The 27,412-nt window shown below is 38.4% G+C and overlaps 1 protein-coding gene across 1 annotated transcript; it reads right to left on the bottom strand.

The window, feature by feature from the left end:
• Positions 1 to 987: 987 nt before the first annotated feature.
• LAPTM4A (lysosomal protein transmembrane 4 alpha) lies at positions 988 to 18,734 on the bottom strand. Its single transcript, XM_019755322.3, has 7 exons — positions 18,456 to 18,734; positions 9,801 to 9,921; positions 6,570 to 6,646; positions 6,343 to 6,465; positions 3,480 to 3,575; positions 2,662 to 2,760; positions 988 to 1,617 (listed from the first exon to the last, which is right to left on the bottom strand). The coding sequence occupies exons 1-7, from the start codon at positions 18,564 to 18,566 to the stop codon at positions 1,543 to 1,545; spliced, it is 702 nt and encodes a 233-aa protein (XP_019610881.1). The 5' UTR covers positions 18,567 to 18,734; the 3' UTR covers positions 988 to 1,542.
• Positions 18,735 to 27,412: the final 8,678 nt, after the last annotated feature.

The raw sequence follows: 27,412 nt of genomic DNA, 5'->3' as shown, positions 1-27,412 counted from the left end.
TTGCTAACCTTTTTTGATATCAGAGGGATTATTCATTATGAATTTGCATCAGCTGGACAAAATGTTAACCAAGTTTACTATTTGGAAGTGCTGAAAAGGCTGAGTGAACAAGTTAGATGACCTGAACTTTTTGCCAACAATTCATGGCTCTTGCATCACGACAATGCACCAGCTCACACGGCACTGTCTGTGAGGGAGTTTTTAGCCAGTAAACAAATAACTGTATTGGAACACCCTCCCTACTCACCTGATCTGGCCCCCAATGACTTCGTTTACCTGAAGACAAAGGAAATACTGAAAGGAAGACATTTTGATGACACTCAGGACATCAAGGGCAATATGATGACAGCACTGATGGCCATTCCAGAAAGAGTCCAAAATTGCTTTGAAGGGTGGACTAGGCGCTAGCATCAGTGCATAGCTTCCCAAGGGGAGTACTTCGAAGGTGACTGTAGTGATATTCAGCAATGAGGTATGGAGCACTTTTTCAAGGATGAGTTCACGAACTTGTCAGACCTCATACATGGTAGATGTGCATAATGCCACCACTGCTGCATTCTTAGCATGATTCAAAGTGAGATATTTTCAGGAGAAAATTTTAGTGGTGGGGTCAATAAGCTATTTGCTTCTGCTTTCTCTTTGCTTCCCCTCTGGAGGTCAACTGATGCACTTTAACATGAATTGTTCTTGATGAACTCATTACCTACCTAAATGATCTTGACATAAAAATATAGCTTGCTACACTAGCCATCAATATAATTTTTCTATCAAACCATCAATATTAATTTCTGGCCTGTGATTCAAGTAATACCTTCCCCACAACCTGAAATACTTCAGCGTCACTGCATTAAAGAAATGCTTCCTAATGAAAAGCCTAGAGTTGTATTCTCCAAGTATCGAAAACCCTGGCAATCTTTTATTGCAATGGAAAATGTTAGGTTTCTTCTACCAAAAAAAGGGCAATAGACTTTTTAAAAATGACAACAGTAAATTTTAAGAGATTTATTAAAGCATCTTATCACAAAGATGGAAACACATACAAATTAGAAACATGCAACCACCATCTTCTACAGTCCAATTAAAATGTTATATATTTTCCCTGTTTTCACAGCTCAACACTTCAGGTCTTGTAACCAACTCACTCACCCTGAATATTTACTTCCTCCTTCCTCAAAGTCCCCAGGGCACCAAATAACCAAAATGCAAACTATTATATAAAGAAAGTGCGAAGTTAAAAAAAGAAAATGTGTAGAGAATACCCTGTTCCCACCCCCCAACCCAATGAAAGGCAAACAATGGCACTTTGCTCTTGCTTAACCTAGATTGTCTTCAAAAACTACTAAAATATAATAGACTTAACAAAAACAAAAACTGACTGTTAATAGATGTCCAAAAAGCTTGTTAGTGTTTGAAAATAAATGCTTAAACACAGGAAAATGTCATTTATATCAAACAAGTTTGAAGAGCCCTGTATTGCAGTATTCTGTAAAATAATCAAGACAAAAAGCTGGTATAGGGTTTATTGACAAAAGCAGATTTTCTTCACGCAGGTATGTAAGGAGGCGGCGGTTCTTTTTCAGGCATCTTCACTGCCATTTCATAGGTTGGCAAAACATACTGAAGAGAGAAAAAAATTCTGTCAGATTTCATTCTCCTTTAAAATCCTATCGGAATAATTCAGCCTTCAGATTTTACATCATATACAGGAATACATGAACCCATAGAGATGAGCTGAAGAAACTGGAAGCTAAGTAGTTCCTAAGAGGAAAGATGAGTAGTAACCTGGAACTTTACATTCAGCTGAGATGACTGATCCAAGACTGCTAGAGAGGGAGAGAGGGTACAATTTTGCTTCCAAACTGACCCTGAGGGGCTACCAGGACACCTTGGCAGGAAGCATGTGCCACCGCTTCCCCCTTCCAGTGTGACTGATCAAGTACCAGTACCAACTACATCTCAGAGGCTGCAGAGCTAGGTTAAGGGCCCACTGAACCAGGCTTAGGAAGCCTCCAATAAATGCTGGTCCTGAATTTCATCATCATCTGTAGTCAAAGGATCAGGTATCATTTCTTCTGGGGTGAAGGGCACATCTACATGAAGGAGAGTGGCATTCTAACTTAAGTGACTCCAAGTGTGACAGCTGGCCCTATATGGGCCACATATATTCTACATGGTGAAAACCTGGGAAAACAGTACAGTAGCAACTAAAGGGCCCTGAGAGGTAAGCCTCCCAAAGATTCGTGGAACCCAGTCTATTCATCTCCCCCCCAGAAAATCAGCTTCCCCTTTGGATCATATGGATATTTTTTTAAAGCAACACAAGCTTTAACTGATGGTGCCCCCGACATCCTTAGAAGTTCCAGAAGCCATGAACCTGGCATGGGTCACACTGCTGTCTCCTGTCTGATCTCTCCCAAAATGCAACACTCTTGAAGTTCTACTTAAACATCAAACCTAACAACCAAACTGAATAAGATGAGCAGTGCAGGGTTTCTCTGGCCCAAGTTCCCAGATTCCAATAGGGAAACCCTGAATCTTGTGGATTTAAACCAGTCATGCCCTAAACCACAGCCATGGCACTCAAGAGAAAGTCAAGATCTAGGTTCTTGGGAATAATCAGTAATGGCTAGTGAAGTTTTAATATATTAGAAGGTCATTCACCTGTGGAGGTGCTTCGAAGGCAGGGTACACAGCAATCTCGGGCGTATTTCTGTTGTTGATATATTTATAGCAGTTCCAAACACAGTTGATTAGATAAGCCTAAAAGAGCACAAACAAAATGTATATATGCTAGAACTCAACAGACTACCTGTTCTACTAGGTTGGTGCAAAAGTAATTGCAGTTTTTGCAATTATTTTTCACCTTTTAAACCGCAATTACTTTTGCACCAACCTAATACAATTTTTTTTAAATTAACATTTATTGGGGTGACAATGGTCAGTAAAATTACATAGGTTTCAAGTGTACAATTCTGTAATGCATCATCTATACGTACCTGTTCTAAAATTAAGGTGACTTATAATGCTTTCCCTCACATTTTCTCTTGGAGAAAGGAATTGACATCCATTTGGACCTACCTACCAATAAAACAGGTCAGGCCCTTTCCCTACTTGTTCTCATTTAAATGTCACAAGTTTTATTATCATTTTACAGAGAAAACAGAGTTGAGGTTTCAATTCAGGACAGATAACCATTGTGCTGCAGAATAAATTCTGTTTCTGATCCTTAGGAATTTTAACAGATTCTCAATCCAAATCGTGAACCACTCTAGAAACATGACAATCCTTACACTTAGGAAGGATCCTGGCATTTCCAACCCCTCTCTGGAAACAAGAGGGAGGATGTTGCCTAGGGGCTCTCTACTATTGTGTCAGAATCAACACTGTCACTTACTGTGAATTCTAGGGAGACAGGTAACAAGGTTCAGATGGACAGTGTCAGTCTAAATGGCCCCCCAAATATTTAATCAGCAACTCACCTTAAAAATGATGAACAAGACAAAGAACACAAGAACAATGAACAGGAGGCAGCTGGAGTCCAAAGCCAGGAGGTCATCTTTATAAGGAAAATCAGGCTGTAACAAAAGGGATGAAGAGGCAGAGCAGAGAGGCTTTTTAGGGAACTGCAAGTATTTCATACGATACAATGATGGATATGTGACTTTATACACTTGTCCACATCTACAGAATGTACAACTCCGAGAGTGAGCCCTCATGTAAGCTATGGACTGGATGATAATGACATGTCAATGCAGCTTCACAACTGTAGCAAATGTACCACTGTGGTTTGAGATGTGGATGGTGGGGGAGGTTTGGGAGATGAAGGGGGTATATGGGAACTCTTTGTATTTTCCACTCAATTTTGCTGTGAACCTAAAATTGCTCTAAAATATATGAAGTTTAATTAAACACATACACACACTTAAAATTCAGCCACAGCACTTGTACTTTGTGATAATCTAGAGAGCACATTAAGAATATATACAAAAGGCACCAAAGTCAGAACTGATTTTCTGATAAAAACTTATAAACAGAATGTAACTCAAAGTATTCTAAGCCTCGTCAACATTAATGCATACTATTTATCACTTAAAACACATTTGTTTGAATACCCAGAATACTCCTAAGAGTCCAAATTGAGCTCATTTTCTCTTTACTTTTCACTGCTGTACATTTTTCTGGCCTTTAGAAAACACTATCTCCTGTACAGGACCCCAAATTTTCCCTGGGTCACTAAGTCATTAAGTCAGGAGGTGCAGATATTTATCTAAATTCTATGGGACATTTAGTCCTACACAGGGAAAATGATTTTTTTTAAAAGCCAATTGTCAGTCTCAATGCTCATCAGAAAAGAGCAAAAAGAAGGCATGCCATGTCCCTGGTTATGAAGCCAGGCAAGATGTGTGACTTACTGCAGATACACTATGTTCTATTGAAAAGGATCAGCTACATCATTCAAGTATTTATTTAGCATTTACTATGTGCAAGACAATGAGCACGGCTCAGGGAGAAGGGTATCACAAAAGAATAACTTCACATTTATAAGCTGGCCAACACAGAAAATATCTTTCAGGCTGAGAGACCAAGTGAATAAAACGGGAGAAACCACTGAGGTCTATAAAAGGGGTAGTAAAAAATTCACTTTCATGCTTTTCTACAAAGCACGTTTAATTTTAAACTTACATCTTTAACAGAAATGTCAATACAAATGCCAACATAAATAATCACATTTTTATAAAAAAGCAGCACAAAGAAATCCCAAAGGACCAAAAATAAAGAAAGAAAAAAAGAAAAAAGTAAGTATCCACACACTAACACAAACCCTTGCGAAGTGCTCCCCTGGGACAAAACTATTCATTAAGCCTCTGTCTATAAATACAAGGGACCAGCTCATGGGGGAATGCTGTGGATTTTATTGAGAAGGCTTCCAATTTCCCAGCCAGAGGTGACATGCTCAGAGAGAACTATGCTTAGGAAGCTGCAGAGCAGGCCACCAGCTACCTCCCTCCAGCTCATCTCATGCCGCTTCCCCTCCCTTACTCTGTGTGCCAGCCACCATGGTCACCTTTAGGCCCCTGACTATACCATGTTCCTTCCTGCCTCAAGGTGTCTCTATTATCTGGAACATTTTCTTCTGTACGTTGTCTATCTTAATTCCTACTTGGAATGAAATCTCACTTCCCAGCCCAGGTCTGATATCCTGTGTGAGATCCACTCACGCAGCAGCCTGCACTTCTCCTCATAGCTTTTCTCACAATTTTAATTCAATAACTGTCAGTTTTCCAATTCCTTCACTAGAAAGTAAGTTCCACTGATGTATCACTAGGATCTAAGCAGAGTGCCTTGCACATAAGAAGCAATCAACACATGTTTTTTGAATGAATGACCAATTTGGTGGTATGCAAAATGGATAGGCAGAAGAAAATCTGAAAGTGGGGAGAAAATTCCTAAAAGATAGTATTTTTGAAATGAACTTTCATGCATCTGGACCCCATCCCTCCATCCAGACTTTACTTCAGCCCAGTGTTCCCGTCCCTCCACCATATAGTATTTAATATAAGCTCCTCATTTACTGCTGTACTGAGACATTTCTAGTTCGTTAGCATAGATAACATCTTCATGTCTTGACTCCACAAATACATGGTTTATTCCTTTGAGAGAGAAGTTATCTATATATCTATACCATTCATTCACCAACAGTTTGCCTAGAACAGAATGAAGAATACAATCGACATTCAAATACCGCATTTCCCCGAAAACAAGGCCTGGCTGGACAATCAGCTCTAATGCGCCTTTTGGAGCAAAATTTAATATAAAACCAGATCTTATATTATATAAGACCCGGTATATTATATTTATTATATATTATATATTATATTATACCCAGCCTTATAGTAAAACAAGACCGGGTCTTATATTAATTTTTGCTCCAAAAGATGCATTAGAGCTGATGGTCCAGCGAGGTCTTATTTTCGGGGAAACACGGTAAATGCTACTGATGCCTGCAAAAACAAAAAACTAATACTTTAATGAGCGCCAAATACAGTCAAATTATCATACTTTCAGTATACGCAAAACAAAACTTGAACGACTCCTTAAATTCTGTGATATCCATCTTTAGGGACTTTTAATATTGGATTATCCAAATGGTATGGTAAGAAGGTAATTCTATTTTTACCTTACTGGTTTCAACATGGTAGTTAAGAGTAATGATATTATTTTAGGACACTTTAAAACATAAATAGGGTAGGTTAAAATAGTACCTAAAGCTGACTCAGAATTTAAATTTAAATATTTTACTTAAAATGGAAAAAATTTAGTTTACTTAGTGTATACACTTACTAATTGATCCAGGTATTCTTTGATTCTTGGTAAGTAAGTGAGTGAACTGATAGCAACCAGGCAGCTGAGAACGAAGTCGAAAAGCCGGTAACAGAAGAACGGAATAAGCCAACCCACTTGATACTGAAGGAAAAAAATAACAAGTACAATGTCACATCACATGTATGAAATTACTAAGTACCACTCAGTAAAAATCAAACTCCAAAAGTTGAAAACAGGATACTTACAGAAATTGCTCCATATACCAGCATTGAACTGATTATAAACATAAGAACAGAGACAGCAAAAAGAACACAGGCATTATCTAAGAAAACAAAAAAAAAACAAAGATCTAGTTAAGCGACTTACCTAAAAAGAACAAAACTCTTCACGACAAAGTAACATTTTAAAACTAGCTTAAAAACATCTAAGTAATTTCAAGATTGACTATGAAAAAGTCTAAAGCCAAGAGGGTAAAAACGAACAAACAAACAAAAAATCTGCCTCTGCATTAAGTAATGAAGCTTAAGAAATTCACGCCTTTGTTTTTCTTGTTTGTTAAACTGCTACAACTCACACTTACTAGATCTCTGCCCAGAGTCTAAGAGTCTGAAGACCTGCAAATAGATAATTATAATCCAATGTGGCAAGTGCTATGACAGAAGCAGAAACAATTAGCTTTGCCTGGAGAATCAGGAAAAAAATAAAAAAGGAATAACACAAGTTGGTCTTGTGAGATGAGCAGGGTACATCTGGAAGAAAAGTCTAGTTATTTGCTTAAAAGACAAATGTATTAAACACAGGATGCTACAGATGCGCCCTCTTGCCTTAGATAAAATACATAATCTGAAATTCAAGGTTCTCCATTAATCCCCTCTCCCCCATCCCAACACCCAAGCTCAACACTCCACGACATCCCTTCACCTTGGCCTCTCCGCTATACACAGGTCCATTTTCTTGTTTGTTCCTCAACTCATTCTCACAGGTTGTTCCTTTTCTCTACATTAATCCATGTTCACTCATTTCCTTACAAAACACGCAAGTAATCTCAAGCAATACTATAAACCACATGTTGAGTTTCTTAGCACAAATTTAAAGTTGAATCTGAGACTCGGGGTCAGTATTAAGAACCTGAAGGGTACTAATAATGATGAACAATTAGAACTGCTGAATATTCACAACACTGGATAAATGTTATGTATCATCGTTTCACTTGGCAATATAAACACCATCGACATTTGGCACTAAGTAAGAACAGCCCTCTTTAAATTTCGCTAGAGGATACAGGACAGCTCACCGTGAAGGACTTTCCTCCCACAGCACCATGTAAAATGGCACTTAGAGGGAGGAATTCAGTAAAATATGAACTCAAACAGGATAGGATAGGTACTATCAAACTTGGAATAAAACTTTGTAATTCAAACAATCAGCTTTTAAGAATCTGTTACGGATGACTACACATTTATTTCGATTTCTTAAATTATTGAAATAAAGTGAAATTCAACGTCTTCCACTAGAGCAACAAATAACAAAATGCGGAGAAATCGGGTGGCAGGTGGGAAAATACATGTAACGCCTGGAACAAGAGATATTCCAGTATGTGTGAATCAATAAAGCAAACAAAATATGAAGGCTAGATGCCCAAATATGAACCTCAGGTTTCCATCCACCAACACATTTAGGAACCTCCTTTAGCGGACCCCCAAGTGTTTCCCCATTCCCAAGGTGCGTATAAGTAAGAGTAAATTCATATTTGAAGAACAGCTTACATGTGTTGCAGAAGTATTTCATATAGTATACTGATTGTCATATCCTTCCAAGTTGATTAAAAATAAACTAGTCACAAACCTTAGTATTTAAAATCGACCATCAGGCCAATGATCAGAAAATTAACTTGCCATTATAATACAAGATATGTGGGAAAGTCAAATTTCAACTTCCTTAGAAAACACAAACTATCTTATGACCAAGAACTATGTATTTTTATATTCTCCCAACAACAAGGACTTTTGTAGAATCATAATCAACAAAAATTAATAATGAATCCATCCAATTCTCTCGACAGCAGTCACAATACTCATGCAACATGCAATAGTTGTGACTTCATCCCTGCATCTAGCCAAGGCTTTGAGCCAGATGTACACCCAAGTAATCTCAAAGATTCTCAATAACCCTAAATGTTTCTATGTACCTCAATTTTAAGAGAAATATACATGACAGTGGAAAATGCTGACATTAGCAGGTTCAGTAACATTTTACAGCCTAAAGTAAAATTTTGTAAATACTAAAACAGCAATTAGAAGCTAAAATTTTGTTGTTCTATTTTGTTGGGTTTTTTTTTTCTATTTTGGTTTTTAAATAAAAACAGACTACTCAGAAAAAAACAAATGCCAGAAGGCACGTTTCAAATATGTTCTTGGTATTTTTTCTATCACATCTGACAACAAAATTAAAGGATTATATTATACTTGAAAAGACAATCAGGAGACTCTTGAAAACAAAAAGCACTTTAGAAAACACAGTGTGAACAACTGTTAAGTGTTTTCACATAATGTATGACCAATGATCACAAAACTCCACCTGTGTCCTAGAAATAGAAGTTAGGCCTGTGGGACAACGAATCATTTGAATTAACAACCAAATTAAAAAAAAACAAAAACAAAAACAACTTCATAAATGAATCAGAACAGGTCATAAATGTAATGAAGCATAAAACTTTATAATAAAAGCTAATAAATCTAAAACTGATAATTAAGATCCTTTAATATTATAAATATGTACATCTGAACTGGGAACATTTTTCTGAAGTGCAATTTTTTTGAAAATCAACATACAGAAATTGTTCACACTGAAAAGTCTGAGGCATAATTTTCTGTTCAAATATTAAATTTCTAACAGAATTTATAACAATATAATATTTTAACTAGAATTTTTCTGCACCTGTATTTTAGAGAAAGATAATGAAAATACTGCTAACGGAACAAATAGGTTTAAAAAGGTAACTGCTATGACTGTCCTAGGGTTACTCTATTTTTAACTCTAATGTCAAGTCTTTCTTAATCTAAACAATAGAAATACATTTAGAATTATGACCCTGAGCAAAAGATATCACCAAATATTCAAATAATTCATATTTTACATTTTACTGTACGTCTATTTGTCCCGTGAGCAAATCTCCCACCCTCTACTACAGCCTCAAAGGCTTACAGTCTTTTTGTAATTCCTTCTTTCCCTCTTAGCTCCACAGTACCCAACAGGAGTCAAAGTATACAATACCAATTTCTCAAAAGTTTTCTACTAGCCCACGACATTTTCTGGCTAGAAATGCTCCATTATAATCCTGAGTAGCTTTGAAAAATCCAAAAAAACACTTTTCTACCTCAGCAAGTAGAATAACTTAATACATAATTTGATTAGTCCTCTTCTAAATAACAAGTCTGTGTGTAATTAGCAGGAGATATTTTCAACTAAAAGCATACCAGCCATTCTCTCCGACGAATAGTAATTGCCGATGACTTCATACTGAATGTTGACAGCTGGCATTGAGTTTGGATGAGTTACCTCCACAGTGAGCAAAATTGCCATCAATAGGTTCACCACCTGTGAAAGATAGTATTTTATTAATTACATGATTAATCAAGAGGCCGTCTTCAGCACAATCTTTACATGTCTTTGAATATTTAAAATTGTTTTATTTGAAGACATAAAATAGGAGACTACCTGTAAGATAAAATGGTACACAATACCACTATAAGAATACATTTTTTTTAACTTTTTTTTTTTTTTTTTTTAAGTGTGTTTTTCCAGGACCCATCAGCTCCAAGTCAAGTAGTTGTCTCAATCTAGTTGTGGAGGGTGCAGCTCACAGTGGCCCATGTGGGGATCGAACCAACAACCTTGTTCTTAAGAGCACCGCGCTCTAACCAACTGAGCTAACCGGCCGCCCCTAAGAATGCTTTTCAAATAATATCTCATAAAGTTAAAGTATAAACTTAATTGTTTCAGAGAAAAAACGATTGATTGATTTGTTTGATTCAATGCAACAGAATAAAACAGGGCAACTTTTAAAAATAGGGGATCATTACAAATTGTTCATGTTCACAATCACGTATTTATTTATATACAATCTCAGAATTTCTGGGTTAGAAGAAAACAGTTCATCCAATATACTTATCCATCAGATAAATGTAACATCCATCAGATGAACATATAATGATCCATCAGATAAGCCCCAAGTCCTCTACGGTGTCTCCTATCCAGCAATGGAGAACTATTTTCTCTTGACTAAATGCTTTAAAGACTAAAATGCTCTAAAGACTCCCAGATTTGACTGTGTCACTTGACTTTCACCTACTAGTATTAACTCTACCTTTTGAGATAATCGGCTCCCCCTCAGAGGAGTAAGTGCTCCTGTAACACCTAAGGGCTGCTGACATGTGCCTCCAAATATTGTCTTTTCTAGAACACACACTCAGGTACTGTTTCTCCCACTAGCACACTGTCCAGCTACCTCCCTACTTCCTCTTTGCTCCAGTTTGTTGGACATACTATTAAAATGAGCTAAAATCAGCCTGGAGAGAACACACAGGGTCTCAGTTCCCACATCCTGGCTATAAAATTTCAATTAATGCAGCCTGAAATCAAACTGGCTTCATAAAATTTTTTAATGTCCCATGGGAGTGACTCCCTAAAGCCCCTAATTCTTTTTCACACTCGATCCTGCTAAGCTACCACCTGCACAGATCTGCACAGATGCGTTCAGAGGCCCAAGCATAAGCCCTCACGTATGTGCAATCGAATTTCATCTTATTACATTCTTGCCTGTCAAGATTTTCTCAATCTAGATTCTGACACCCTACAGATTTCCTCTCTCTCTCTCTCTGTTTCCTGCATTGGAAAATATAAACAGTAATCATCCTGCAATCAGCATCTCCATCTCTAAGTCACTGCCAGCAAGAGAACAGGGCCAAGGACAAAGCTGCCAGAGGCTGTCCAAACTAAATCAACAACCTTCAAATCAAATTCTTTATCTGGTCCAGACGAACATCTTGAGACTTTGGCAAACATTTTGCTGAAATCCCGTATCTGGTGAATTTTCCTAGTCTACTGGGGCTGTAATTCCATTTCAAAAGGAATGCCTCTCGTTGTTAGTCACTGCAGTAGCCCAGAAAGCACCAATTCCTTTAAGTGCTCAAAACAGTCCTATTAATTAATGATTAGATAAAAGAAATCTCACCTAGGACTGGAGTTAGGCTTCCTGTCACAGTATCTGTCCTCCCCCCCTTTTTGAAAATCTGAATGTTTGATACTTTCAAGGAATATTTGGGCCTTAGCATCAGTATTATAAATAAGCTCTATTACGTAGCTCTTTCCTGTCCACCCTGAAGGATAACACAGTTTTCAGGGCTTAAATTTTCCTAGAGGTGTTTATCAGTTGAAGGCACTACACATTCTCTAAGACAAGCAGCCCAAGTTTTATCTTTAAATAAGGTAATGCTGGGTAATCTAAACAACGTCGCAATGTCAAATTCATAATCAACCAATGTTTCTAAGGATATACACCAAGTATATTTACATATATTACGTCACTTATTTACTCAAATGAAGTAAATATTACTAAAGCCCATTTGCAGATGGGGAAACTAAAGTTCAGAAAAGAAAAATAACGTGTAAGTTCATTGAGATAAAAAAAGGACAAAGCTAGGGTACAACTCTGGTTCTTTTTAAGAACCCTGCTTCTTAGCACTACATAACTACTTATAACCATTCCTAAGCAACTGCTATTTTGAGGTCTTTCCAAAAGAAACCATTATCTAAGGCTATAAAATATTTATACTTCGCTCTCCAAATAAAGTTCAGTAACATGCCTTTTTCCTTGCACTGCTCAAAGTCAAAGTACTTTATCCTTCCAATCCTGAAAGGCCTTGTTTACCAGGAAAATCATATTGCAAGGTGGCTCGCCAGTTGAAGGCTGATTTTTTAATTGCCCATTTTCACTGCAATGGGTGTGACCAATGTATGTAATGTATAAGTTAATACAATTAGGTGAATTAATTGTTAGAACAATCAAATATATCTACTGAAACATTATATATCTGAATAAAACATAGGTCTAATCAAAAGGACTAAGTAATGGTAAAATGAATTTTAGTGTCACTTCATTAAAAGCTCATACAATTTCTGAAATCTTCATTGAGTTATTTATACAGGTAACCCCTGTATAACATGCTCTTCTGTAACGTGGTTTCGCTCTAACACGGTCGAGAATTGGGGGAAACCCTCGTACAACACGGCATCCTAGAACATGGTTTGAGAATTAGAGAAATCCCTGAACAACACGGAACATAATAAAAGCTTTTAAGAGCAAAAGATATCACATTTGAAATTTCTCATTCGAGTATGGATGTCGTATCAGATTTGACTGCAGAATTTTAGAATTTACTAGAATTTTAAATCCACAAGGTTCAAGAGAGAACTTCACAAGTGCTTAGCACCATATAATGAAATTTATAAAGATCTCTCAGCTAAAAGCAATCTAAAAATAACAGATTTTTAAAAAGTACAGAATAGAAGATAATGCTGAAGAAAGTTCAGAGGATGAAGGTATCTGTATCTTGTCAAAAAGAAAACGCCCTCGGTTAATGGTTCTTAGCAGTGATGACGAAAAAATTATTTAATACATGTTAATATACTTTTGGTGAAAGTTGCTTTAATACAGATATTTCCCTTAAATATAAAAATATAATAGTATTTTTTTTAATTTTTGGAAACTAACTCCCTTTTTGCACTAGTTCTTAGTTTCGTGTAACACGGCATTTTTAGTAACCTAACGACCGTGTTACATGGGGGTTACCTGTACTCCATTAGGTAACCAGATTTCATTAGAACCCCAGCTTACATTTTAAAGCATTAATCTGGACAACCTCTCCTTGTGATCTTAAGATTCACCACTGCGCACCTATCCTGTGCTCAAATACCGGCCCTGCTCTTCACTTTTGATTACGGTTGGTACTTCTATTATATTAGTCCCACGTAGCATTTTTCAAAAAATACATAAAACTGACTTCAGTCTTGCAATATAAAATTTCTCTTAAAATAGTAACTGCATACAATTCCAGAATATTTATTCCCAATTCATTTTTCCTTTTATTGTCCTTAACAAAGAAATTTAACAAAAATGTAATAAAAATGGTTAACTTCTAAACTTAGTAATATGGAGAGGTGCAGAATGCAGTAACTGTGTAAATAAGTGAACAGCACAGACAATGGACACACCACTCAATTTGGGAAAGCTACTGTTCATTTAGTGGATCAAACAGTATGGTTTGCATTACCTTTGAAAGCCTTTTGCGTACCCTATATAAACAAACAACAACAAAAGCCAGATGCAACAATTTCACTTGTTACAAAGAAACAGAATCAGATCCATGGGAGCACTCAGCCTTGGGAGAGCAGAGTAATTCCTCTTTGCTTTCTCATTTCACTGCCACACTCATCTCAGAAGATTCCTTTGTGGACTAGTTTTTGGTTTTTAATTATTATTCTTTAGTTTTCCCACAGCATATTTTGTCATAACCCAGTATCTGCTCAGACTATAATTAAAACAATGTTTGCTTCAGGATATCCTGGGTCTCAGAGGCAGAGAAAGGGGGATCCACAAGGAGCCAGCCTACAACTCCCAAGTCAGCAAAGAACATCATCAGATAAAGATCAAAATAGACTACCTTTAAAATTCAATTATAAAATTTAAATTACAATAAATGTATATATTTTTGTTGTTGTTTGCCCTATGCGCAGTTACAAATGAGTTATTCCTACCGCTTTCTGGGGGGAGGAGACAATTCACTTAACAAATACCTAACGAATACTTCAAATGTTCTAATTAGTAAGATAGTTATTATACACATTTTATAGACTAAGACATATCACCTTCCCTCCTGAAAAAGAACATCTTGTGTGGGAGAAAAAAAGATAATTATACTAATACATAATAAGTACTATTTTTAAAAGGGGGTTAGGGGCAGGGTGAAAAGGTGCAGGGATTAAGAAATAGAAATTGGAAGTTATAGTCAATGGGATGTAAATCAAAGCATAAGGAATATAATCAATGATATGGTAACAACTGTGTATAGTGCCAGGTGGGTACTAGATTAGTCAGGGGGATCACTTCTTAAATTATATGAATGTCTAACCACTATGCTGTACACCTGATATAAGGTACAGCATAGGCAATATAGTCAATAATACTGTGATAGTGTGGTGCGGTGTCAGGTGGTTGCTGGACTTGTCATGGTGATCACTTCTGTAGGTATATAAATGTTGAATAACTACGGTGTATACCTAAAACTAACATAATACTGTACGTTAGCTATATTTCAATAAAAATCGTATTCACTAGATTCATTCACTTACTCTATATAGTACATATATAGAGGTACATAGAAACTCGTCTAAGTACACAGTGAGGAAGCCAGATCCCTCTGGCTGGGAAGCAAGGAAACCTGTAAACTAACCATTAAAAAATTAACCGGAAATGGCAAAATGTTAATGGCTGAAGTTGGGTGACGAGTACATTTTGTGTATATTTGTGTATTTGAAATTTTCCTTATTAATAAAGTTTCTTTAAAGTGACGTGGTGGGAGAAGATCATTTCCTGGAGCAGGAATAGCATATGCAAAGGCACTGAGACACAGGACAATATGTTTGGGGAAAGATACTAACTTTGAAATATAAACAAGCTATAGTGATTTAAAGAAGTCAGATGTGAGGGCTGTAAAGGAACACAGCTTGAGGAAACCTGTCTTTACTTCTCTCCCAGCTACCTAACTTTAGATTGTTTATGGTTGAGACACTCATGAAAAATTAGCCATATACTAAATCTTTCCAAGACCTACATTATTCCAAAAGCTCAAAATGCTTTCTTATACTATACCATTATCATGGAGGAGGACACCTCCTGCAGAGAATTTTAAGCCCATTTTCAGTCATTCAATAAACATTACGTGTTAAGTATACCATATAGGAAACCATGATTTAAAATCATCTGGCTTCAAAATTTTAAATAAATAATAGAGAAAGCAATTTAAGGAATGCCAGAATTTAAACTGGAGCTCACTGGGAAACTTCATGTATTACATAACCAGGTATTAGTAAGTCAGGCATGCTTCATTCAATTCTGAGATGCCAATGGCTAACAGAGGCCTGGCGCATAGAACCAGGCTGGCTTCTCTATATCCCACTGCACTCTTTAATACCATACAATTAATACTTTAGTAGACAGTGTCACAATCACCTTAACACTAGACTGGTAGAAGCAGTTGCTAGAAGGCAATGACACTGTATCCGATACAAAGTCACTGATACGGTATCTGGGCCCAGCAGGCAGCAGGGCAGCATGTCCAGGTTCCAAACCTACACAGAGGCAATCTAAAGAGAATCATAAATATCTCCTTCCTGGAATAGAGGTGAGTATCTTGATAAGGTAGTTAGACAGGGAAGTGACCTTCTACCTCATTCACTCCCCTATTGTTTTCCCGCCTTAGTAAAGAAGCTTCTTGCAACAAAATGCACTTTCTGGACAAATCCTCTTTGTTTAGATACTATACTACACTTTGCCGAGGTGGTCTTGTTTTCTAAATGTTACATGTCTCCCCAGTTAGTCCTTATATTGCTATGGTACTGAAGCCACTCTTTTAAAATCATCAGCAATACTGTAATTAACGGAACCAATGGCCTTTTCAAGTTCTTAATCTGATTAGAATCTGATGTTACTGATTATCTTCTCCTTCTCCCTTGTTAATATACCATGAGTTTCATTTTCGTATCTGTACTCGAAAGTTCTTTGTAATACAATACGTATCTTAACGGCAGATGCCACGTTCAAGCCAAGAAATATTTGGGAACGTCTATAATATAAAAGATGAATGACACATGGTTCCTGTGATTTATTCTTTTCATATACCCACCACAGCCTCTTCTATTATAGACGATCAATAAATCTCTTAATTTCAGATTAACTGATTTAAGCTGCTTATAATGTTCTACTAGCCAGAAAAGCTCATGCCAAGTAAGAACTGCTATGGTTAAAGTATGGAGAAAAGGAGATAGGTGAAATGTTTCCACATCAAGTGCTTCCATGGGGCAACAGATTTAAACTCCTCACTCCCTATTCTGGGAGAATAAATATAGTTAGTAAAGTTTTTCTCCCTGCATTTTGAGTTTTGCTTTTTATAACTCCCATTTCCCTACTATTCTTTTCTTTTCATTTTTTATGAGCTGAGCCCACAGCATGAAAAAAAAATCTGCCTTGGAAAGAAAAACAGCCAATTATATTCAGATGCTTGAAACTGGGATGGTGATTATTTCTTCCAGAGGAGTTAAAATCCTTTGTTCTGTTACTGGAGAGAAGGATCTGACAAGAAACAGGAAGACTGGGTTTGCACGCAAGAGTCCCAAGCTACTGGACTCTCACCCTCAGTTAAGAAGGGAAGTCATCTTCTAGCGATGAAGGAGGCAGGGTGCAGTAAGAGACTTGAGGACTAAGGATGTAAATTATTCCTTTAGGAGAAGGAAGGCAGAGCTAAGGACAAACAAAAGACATTAAAGACTCATGCCCTTAGCAAAATGGATCAGAAATAAAAGAAAGTTAGAAATACAATGCTGTTATTGCCATTAATTACAGTATTACAAATCAAGTAAAATACAGACAAGAGGGAATCTTTTTCAGGGGAATGTGATACAACTATACCAGTAAGATGATGTTTCTGAATATAAAGGTACAGGAAATATTAAAATGAACTTAGAAACCAGCAAATAAGCCTACACATTTAAGTTTCGTTGTTGTTTTTAAGGTACACTAATGAAGCATGACTGTAAAAACAGGGCAGCCCAGAAGAATGTGGAGGTTGAGTAGTTCCCTGGGGATGGGCCATGAAACACTATCTCCTAACTGAAGATGATTCTCATCTGGTGTTTGTCCAAACAGTAATGATTTCAAGGCACTGGGTAGGGAAATAACGAGAACAGAGGAAGGCAAAAAGGACGTATACAATAAAGCTCTTCCCCTTTCCATGCAAGTTATCAGAAACTGCAGTAGTCACACTAATGCCACAACCTCCCACACGTACACAAAAAAGTTCAGTGTCCAAGTCGACAATATGAGAAGCTTGTCAAAGTTCTGTAACGTCAACATAACCTAAAACTACCTAAACAGAACCATATATGTAGAAGTCACAGGCAAATTAGCTTCCAAGAGTATGGATACTGGAAATGATGATAAGGAAATATCAGAAGTATCACTAGAGAACCATCAGTCGGTAACATTGTCAACTTGGTTATGGCAAGGAAACCCAAGGAACGCTGGCTAGCATATGTGGCCCAGAATAGAAGAGACTCTCAATAAAGGGCTCTTAAAAGTAAAAAAGATTTAAAAAATAAAAATAAATAAAAAAAATAAACGGAACGGGTCTGACATGAAAAGCGTCTAATGTGCAGGGAGCAGATGAACCAGGAAAAAGCAGACCGAGTGTAACTCCTGACAAATGGTATTGTCTCCGAGAGAAAGGTCTAGACTCAGAACCGAGACCTTCCTGCCTACGTTACAAACACACTGTAACAAACAAGGTCCAGGGACCACAGACTGCGCTGCACACTGGACCTTCTGCTGTCCTTTCAGGCAAGACATAACGTCGAAACTAGACTGCATTTATCAAGGTCCGTTCCTAATTGTTTCGTTAGGGGGGGAAAAATTCCAGGGACCAGGAACGGGGGTGGGGTGGGAAGTCTTTCGGGTCACGGAAGTACAGAAAGAAGTGAAACCTAGTAGTTTCCAGAACTCCCCACCGAAACCTAATATTAAGTAACACCCTCACCGCCAGCGCCTTTACCAACCCCGCTTTTCTCCTCTAATTCCCCCCATTCCCACCCACCCCCACTCCGGTTCCTGGCCAGTCTCCTCCCGCAAAGTTAGAGCGCCCTAAAAAGAAGCTCGCCTACGCCTTCCCGCCCCACCCAACACCCCGTTTTCAGTCCCACCCCTCCCGCGAACACTCCCTCTCAGACCCGGCACCCCCATCTCCCGCTCATGCGCACTCCCCCCAGGGCCGTACCCTCCCGCCCCGCCGGCCCGCCCTTACCATGTACCAGGTCCCCAAGATGATCGTCCCGGTGCGGACATGGCAACAGCCGCAGCACCGGGTGCTGTAGAACCGGTCGCTGCGGCTCCGCTTGAAAGTCATGGACACCATTGGGAATCTCGCGGGCCTTGTTCTCGGCCGGGCCCCGGACAAAGGCTTTTCGCCCAGCGGTTGAACCCAGATAGCTCTGTCACTGTGTTCAAAACCAAACTACGCGTCTGCAAGCCCGCCCCCGGCCCAGGACCCAGCCAGCTCCTTCGCACCTGCGCACTGAGTGGCGAGCGCTGCTCTCGCGCGACCTCGGCTTAACCCTCTTCCTCGGGAGGACTCCGCCCCTGATTGGAAAAACTCGGAGATTGACAAGGTGTCACATCCAATCAGAAGTGCAACTCGCTTCAGTGTTAAGGGAGTCCCCACCTCTTAAGTGAGGGCAAGGGCTGGCTTGGAGACCCACAATAGTTCGGTTTGGAGGTTGGCGGGTAGTTTACCGTCCCTCAGACGAGAACAGCAAGAAAAGACGCATTTAATGGGAAAAGGGAGAGACGGGTTGGGTAGGTGGCAGAAAGCAAGCACGAAGGACCTTTCTGAGGGACATCTTTGCCACGTACTGCTTGGGAGGTGCTACGAGACTGCGGCTGCTCACGTGACCTTAGCGCGCAGCTCCATTATTAAGCTGGGCCGGGTGGTGCCAGTGGGAGCGGGGCGGGGCTAATACCCCCTCCGGGGCCTTGCGGCTGTGGCGGAAGTTGAGTTCCTGGAGAGGAGAGAGATTACGTTGCTTTTGCCCCTTACCCTGAAGTCTCTGTGGTGAAAACGAATTACCACCCCACCCTGCCAAAGGCAAGTAAAAAGCAAGAGGACTAAGGAAAATACATGCAAGATAAAGCCAAAGAACTGCTTAGGTGCTGAATGTCTACAGATAATCAGAGTGATTTTTATAGGGAAAAATTGTAAAACACATTGAAATGGACCAAAAGATTACTGGGTGTCTTCAATGAAAAACCAGCCATAGTCTGGCACACCTTCCAGTGATTTTTGATTCTATGGGGACTCTCCATTTTTCTTTGTGAAGTTCTGAACAACCAACTGATACTAAGATGAAACACTTTTGTCCATTGAACTTCATATTGACCCTTCCCGTCCTTGGCAAAAGCCATTTTACATCTGTTTGTAAATTCGTTTCCTATTCATGACTCAATAATGTAAGTGGGTACTTTAAATTCTCCTTTCAACAGTCAAACATCTTACTGGTCTCCCCATTAGTTAATGAGTAAATAAAATCTTTGACGTGTTCATTTTGCATTTGTATGAGACTTAAGGCTTTTGCTTTAATATATATATTTAAACCTCATATATTTATGTGTGTGTGTGTGTGTGTCTCTCTCTCTCTCCATATATATATATATATATATATATATATATATATATATATATATATATATATACTTAAAACATCCAAACTTGTAAAGAATTTCTGTAAGATTTTATTTGAGCCAAACTGGCGATGATTGCCAGGAAGCAAGATCTCAAATGCTCCGAAGAATGACAGTTTCGCAGTTTCTTTTATGTTTTGAAATTAGGGAGGCAACGTAAGGAAGATTACATGAGGGGGCAGAAAGCAAGGCCAGGGTTGGGGTACAGGATAGTTAAAACGATGTGTTCTCTTGACAGTGGTTACACTTACTTCAAAGATGTGTTAACCTAGGTGCACAAAAACAATGCACAGGGTTTGCTTAAGGCAAAGATAAACCTTTTACTAAAAAAGTTACATGCCTGCGGTGGGACTACTCACCAAGACCTGCCGGGTAAGGAATTTATGATCAGATCACCCTGTGAGGTTACTTTCCAAAGAACCCCTTTTTCGTCCACAATATAGTTTAACATTTTGGAAACTTCTATACTTCCTTTCAGGGAATAGAAGGGCCTTCTCCTCTGCAAAAAATACACTTACCTGGAGAGAACACAGTGAATTCAGAGGAAAGGTTTTTGCATTGCCATGGCTTCAGTGACCACTGCCTGAAATTATATATTGACTTGCTTATTTTTCTCGCCCACTAAAATGTAATTCTGGAAGAGCAGAGACTTTGTTTACTTCTGCAACACTGAAAAAACTGTCCATGGAGAATTATCTTAGTTTGGATGATACTTCCAAACTATCTGGGAGGCCATAAGCCAAGCTACACAAAAGAATGGACTAGAATGGTAGTAATGTAACTCATAATGAATTAGGACATTACTTATCAGAAAGTAGACTATATATAATAATCCCCCCAAAAAAAATATTTCATAGCCCATACTGTGTTCTATGCATGGATCTAATCACTTTGTTTATTTCTAATCATTTCATCCTTACAACAACTCTATAAGGCAGGTACTTTTATATTATTAAACTCCACAGAGAAGTTATATTACATGCCCAAGCTTACAAGACCAGTCGGTATGTGTCAAAACTGAGATTAAAACCTACCCTACAAGTGGTTTCCAAACTTTGCTGCACGTTAGAATCATCTGAGGATATTTAGAAACCACTGATACCTGGCTTCTACCCCGACATTCTGCTTTAATTATTGAGTAAGACCTGGACATTGAAATTTTTTAAAGCTCTCCAGGTGATTCTAATGTGCTGCACTGTTAATTCTGTTTTGGTATAAAATGTGGCAGACAAAAATAAATACAATACAATCAAATAAAAAAATAATAAGATAGAATAGAAAGATAAGATGGGGGAAAGTTATCTGGTTTCTCTAAAAGCCAAAATGAATCCATGTTCTAAATCAGGTATATTTAATATGGCATCAGATCAGCTCTTAAGGTTGGCTTCCCTGTGTTAAGACTATGCCAAGAGAGGGACCAGGTGACTGTGGCCAATTGTGAATCACTGGAGAACATATATAGCTGTGGATTAAGGGGGAAAATATGATATAGAGTTCTCTCTGCATAATTTTTATCTAATATACGCACCATTTTATGGAGAAAATAATTTTAAGGTACTATTAGCAAACAGCTTGTCCTTTTTTGGGGGAGGGGACAGTAGTTCTAATAGAAAATAACTTAGAAACAGCCACAGCAAAAGAAATCGGGGTGACTCAAGTTTTTCTAGTAGCACAGTTTAACCTTTTCTCTTAAATAATGGCTTAGCCTTATTCACATTAGTTAATTTTTATTGAGGATCGATTATATATTGTGTGATGTGGCTACAAGAATGAACAAAACAGACTTGTGTCATCCCTCCTCTTTTTTATAGCCTCGAGGGGAAAAGCTAATCAGCCATTATAGTAAAGATGATAGCTGCTATCACAGGGTAATGAAGTGTGTTCTGGGAGCATAGAACAAGAATACCTATCCGGATAAGATTCCTGAAGGACGTGACTGACACCTAAGCTGATAGTAGAAGGAAACTAGGCTGGCGACAGAGAAAGGGTGGGCTGAGGCAGAGGGTATAGTATGGAAAACGTGTACTGGAGAGGGAAGACAAAATGAGGGGATGTTTCTGTGGCAGAAATGGTGCCTGCCCTGCCAGGGGCTACATTTCCTAGCATCTCTTCTCCAGCATCCCTTAAATCAAGGTGACTGTAGGAATAGTCATTACTAATTAAATGTGAGCAGAAATGACATGTATCATAGGCCACAAGTGGGTCAGGGCTTTCAATGTTTGAGAACTGATCTCTCTTTTCTTCACAGAGTACTGTTTTTACTTAAAAGAACGATTGACCAGCAAATATTAATAATTAGATATGCGTATTTGGCATTCAATTTCTTGAAAAATAAATGAAGTAAGCCTGCCTTACCTGGAATATTTGTTGCCAATGATAAAGTTAGAGATTTCAAAAAAAATTAGAGAAAAATTGTATCCACCACCGTGAACTTGATAGTAATACAGATTTTTCTGACAAGAATGGAGGTGAAATAAACTGTGATTTTTCTGATGTTGTAGACTGTTGTCAACATTTGAATATCTGCATAATGCAATGAACCAACATTTCCCAGGCAACCAATGTATAACATTACAAAATCATGCATAGTAAAAGAGCCAGTCAAAATAAAATGTAGACCAATAATTTTTAATGTAACCATATGAAAAGTTCATTGAAATGGTTTCATTTTCTACTTTGTAACTGAGTTTTAAGGAATTATCACTTGCTAAGTTTTAGTGTAGAATCAAAGAATAGCCACAAATATCTAAAAGGGTTATTAAAATTCTTTTTTTTCCAACTACATATCTGTGTGCAGCTAAATTATCTCTGTATATTTCCACCAAAAGAACATATAACAACAGATTGAATATATTAATAGAAGCAGATGTGAGAATCCAGCTATTTCTATCCAGCCAAACAGCAAAGAGATTTTTCAAAATGTAAAACAATGACACCCTTCTCACTTTTTTAAATTTTAGCAAAAATGTTGTTTTTCATAAAATTATGTTGTCTGTGTTAACATATCATGGATTTACTATTGTTATTTTAAAATCAATTTATAATTATTTTTAAATTATCTCAATTTTTAGTTCCTAATATAAGTATTAATAGCTATATCAATAGCTATTTTATATAAATAAAAGCTCTTTGATGTCCTTTATAATTTTTGAGAGTGTCAAGGGTCCTAAGACCAAAAGTAGAGAGCCACTAACTTAAGCCTCCTAAATACCACCGTGGACAATGGTTACTGATATTTGAAATGGAGACTTGGCGATATAACAGCTGCCATCAGCAGATTTTTTTTAAGCAGAAGACGAAAGTGCGTTTAGGATTTTCAAAATTCTTAATCCTGTGGGATTATACAATTCTCACATTAACTTCAGTTTAGATTGTTGGCTAATCAATTTTTGCCTGAACAAGAAGCTTCTTGTCTGAATCTGTTTCTTCGCCTGTAAAATAGAAATAAGATTTGCTTCCTAATGAAGCTTTAATTTCTTTACTGTGATGAAAGCAGGAGGCAGTCATACCTTGAAATATTTCTACCACGATTTAATTATTCATCTCGAATCCCTTAAGGTATTTCTTGTCTGCTAATATTGGTAATTATCTCCTTTAGTCAAATTAAGTATGTGGCTTCTATTTATAATTCCTCCAAGGTATTGGAGGGAGTAACTGGTAAGTGTTGCCCAAGTACCTTAAAGATGAAAAGTACTCTGTAATTATCACCATGGGAAAATTACTTTTCATGCACTTGGCTAAAATCACTACTTGGGCTGTGGAATTAAATTTTAACCTTAAGGACTTCTGGTATGAATATGGTGCCATAGGTTTAACATCTTTCTGTTTCTTCTTTAAATCGTACAAAAGCATCAAGAAGAATGACAAATCAGTGTACTTGATGTTCAGCAAAATTGGGATTAAATATCCATCGCCTTCAGAATACAAATCGGGGCTGCTAAGAGCATAAGCCGTAAAGAAGGAAGTGGGGAAGAGATAGGAGGCCCAAGTAGCAGCACAGTGTAAAAACCATCAGCAAACATACACTTCCTAAGGTGAAGGACTCACCTTGAAGGGATGGTGTGTGTCTTCTCACGTCAGTGGATTTTGGTGAGCAGGACTGGTGGCAATGTCCTCTTGGAACCAGACCTATTGTAAAGTAGCTGAGGAGGTGGTCTACACAAATACATAAACAGAGAAGCCATAGGCTTTATTTAGTGTGCTGTGCTCCTGGCTCAGTACCACAAACTGAGTGGCTTAAACAACAGAAATTAGTCCACACTTCTGGTGGCCAGAAGTCTGAGATCAACACATGGGCAGGATTGGTTCCTTCCGAGGCTGTGAGACAGAATCTGTTCCATACCTCTCACCTAGTTTCTGGTGATTTGCTGGCAATCTTTGGTGTTTCTTGGCTGGTAGAAGCATCACCCCAATCTCTGCCTTCATCTTCGTGTGGCATTTTCCCTGTGTGCAAATCTGTATCCAAATTTCTCCTATTTATACGGACACAGGGTGTTGCGACCTGCACAACACAAGCCGTGGGAAGGCGAGGGAGGCGGCGAGGGTTAAACTATAATAAAGAGACAGAGACTCATATACAGTTAAATCACAGAGGACTCGCAGCTTCAATAGACTGGAGCCCCAAATCGGGTCACTGACAGTATTTATTGATTACAAACAATGAACATCACATGATTAGAGGCAGGGTCTGTGAAACTTACACCAATTCAAAAAAAAAAAAAAATGATTTCATTACCCAATTATTTGTCCCAAAGCAGCCGAAGCATGTTGTCCCAAGATGACTAAGGTGCGGTATGCACCACCCTGGGGGAGAGAGTCTCTCACGGTGAAACTGTCCCATGAGCTGAGCAGAAAGAGCTTGATCTTAACGCTCTAATGGGCCTCTCTCACAATAAGGTGAGAGGGAGTAGCAGGGCCAAGCAGCAGCTTCCCACAAGAACAAGAGGAAGGAGGGGCAAGGCTCCCTCCTATTATTTCTTATAGCATCTCATTGGGGTCTCAACGGGGTCCCGTCTGGCTTGAGTTGTCCCTCCCGCGAGGAATCTTATTCGTCGTTGACCGCAGACCCTTCTCTTGAAGACCAGATGGAGAGACTCAGGATATTATAAACTCAATCCCAGAGAGGCACAGTCCCACAACTTCTTCTTTGCTTAGGGAAGGTTGGGGGGGACAAACAGCCAGGCTGCTGTGTGACCACAACAGGGCCCTTTGGATGAGGGTCCATCCTAATGACCTCTACTTAACTTAGATAATTACATCTATAAAGTCCCTATTTCTAACTAAGTTCACATTTTGAGGTACTGGGGGTTAGGACTTCAACATACGGATTTGGGGGGGGACACATTTCAGTTCATAACATCGTACATCCAGGAAGCAGTCTGTTGCTGCAATAGCAGCAGAGAGGCTTCGCGGAGGAAAACCTGAAGGCCCGCCTTTAGCCTCTTCCCACAAGTCAAATTACTATGTTTTAAAGTGACTTGAAGTAATTCCTCTGTGTAGTATGTCATCAACTGAATACACAGCTACTTTTGTTTGACTTTTTCTTCAACTTTTAAGGCCTGCTTTTTCATTTTGATGTCTTTATAATTAAGTAAAACTGACGTGTTTTCAAGGTCAAATCTACAAAACAAAATATATTCATAGGTATCCAGCTTTCATTCCTGTTCCCTGTACACTCTTCCCCATCTCCTCCATAGATACATTTTTAATTTAAAAAGAATTCTAATTTAAGTACATACGTATTTTGTTCCCGTGGCCCCCATTAATCGGATAAATAGTTGCACAGTCAACTCTTCTCCACCTTGCTTTTTTTCAGTTAACAGGATATTCCGGAGATCACACCCTACTAGTGTGATCAAGAGATATCGCTCATTCCTTTCTACGGCTGCAGAGTAGTCCGTTGTGTGGGTGTGCCAGGGTTGATTCAACCAGTCTCTTACTGATGGATTTTTTGGTTTGTTTGCAGTTTTTGCTATTACAAATAGAGCCACAATGAGTATCCTTGCAGACACACGGTGTGTGTGTGTGTGTGTGTGTGTGTGTGTGTGTGTGTGTTGGTGTGTCTTTGGGCTTCCTCTCCAATATTACCACCAGTTTTGAAACATATGGCCCCATACCTTCTGCTCTGTTTCTGCCCTCCATTGGACCTTCTGCTTCTCTTCCCGGAGTGCCCTGTTCTGTGCAATCTATATACTATCCCAGCATTCTCCTTAACATGGGGCTTTGTCTTGGAAGGGATCTTGGGTTGGTTAGTTTTCAGAGCTCATAGGGTCCAGATTGTACCAGCGCCATCCAACCTTACCGCCACTTCCCCACAAACTGGAGCCTGAAAAACACCCTCCCAGTTTTGGTGCTGTCTTTGTGGTGGCCTGCTACGCTTCCTGTGAGTATCTGTTGGCAAGTGTGGGCTCTCCAGCATGCAGAGCCCTCAGCAGCCCCTCCGCCTCCTCCTGTGTCCCCCTAACACAGTAACCAATACCACACAGGTCTTGTCACTCTCAGTGATTTGTCCCACCTGCCTGCATTTTGACGCCCAGAGGAACACCTTGCATCTAGCTTTGTTGATGACGTCATCAGTCAGATCTTAGGCTTTACCCCCAACTTCATGTTCAATTTGAAAAAATACAAATTAAACCTCAACCAAGAATATATAGGGAGTCTTTGTATATTCTTAAAAATTTTTGTCATTTTTAAATTATACTAAAATGAAAAGTTACCACCCTTCTCCCCCCAAAAAAAAAATTAAACTGAAACCTAGTTTTACTTAACAGCTTGGCAAAAATCCAAAAGTTTGGTAATACACACTCTTGACAAGGCTGTAGGAAAACAGTCCCTCTCATACACGCCTAGTGGGAAAGCAAACCCCTGTGGAAGGCAACTTGACAAAGTACATCAAATTTCAAATGTGTTCACACCTTTCGGTCCAGCAATCCAAATTCCGGGAATTTATAGCACAGATGCATTTTTGCATGTGTGAAATGATGTATGAACAATGTTATTCATCAATGTGGTGTTAGTAATAGCAAAACTTTGGAGACCATCCAAACAGTTTAGATGGTCATCAATTGAGACTTGTTTAATAAACAGTGCTACATCCTTTTAACGGAAAGAACGAAGTTTTCTGCATAAACAGAAACAGTAAGATCTCTAAGATGTTAGAAAAATATACAGAACAATGTAACATACCATTTTGTAAACAAAAACATAAGGGGGAATAAAATACACATTTGTGTTTATGTGTATTTGCATAAATATATTCTGCAAAAATATATACAAAACTAATAAATAATAATCTGGGGGGGTAGAGCATAGAGTACTGGGCATATGGGGAAAAAGACTTCACTGAGTACTTTTGTAGTGTTTTGATGGTTGAACCATGTGAGTGCGTTACCTAATCAAAAATGTAAAAACACAAAAAGTTTGGAAGCTCCTTTCATTAGTGTATTTGTTAGCATCTGATTCTAGACTTTAGAAGAAGAGCAAGCAACGACGTACGATCTGCTTCTAAGTCCATCTGAGAAGCAG

The sequence above is a fragment of the Rhinolophus sinicus genome, chromosome 2 (genome assembly GCF_057876585.1).
Source record: "Rhinolophus sinicus isolate RSI-liver-muscle chromosome 2, RSI-T2T, whole genome shotgun sequence".
NCBI classification, from domain to species: Eukaryota; Metazoa; Chordata; class Mammalia; order Chiroptera; family Rhinolophidae; genus Rhinolophus; species Rhinolophus sinicus.
This window is presented reverse-complemented; position numbering and strand designations above follow the sequence as displayed.

Excerpts from the sequence above, each read along its gene's own strand:
- LAPTM4A (XM_019755322.3), bottom strand. The coding sequence starts at position 18,566 with ATGGTGTCCATGACTTTCAAGCGGAGCCGCAGCGACCGGTTCTACAGC. Across the intron at positions 6,466-6,569 it reads TGGTATATGGAGCAATTTCT|TATCAAGTGGGTTGGCTTAT; the intron begins GTAAGTATCCTG and ends TTTTTCCTTCAG. Across the intron at positions 1,618-2,661 it reads CCTTCGAAGCACCTCCACAG|TATGTTTTGCCAACCTATGA; the intron begins GTGAATGACCTT and ends TTCTCTCTTCAG.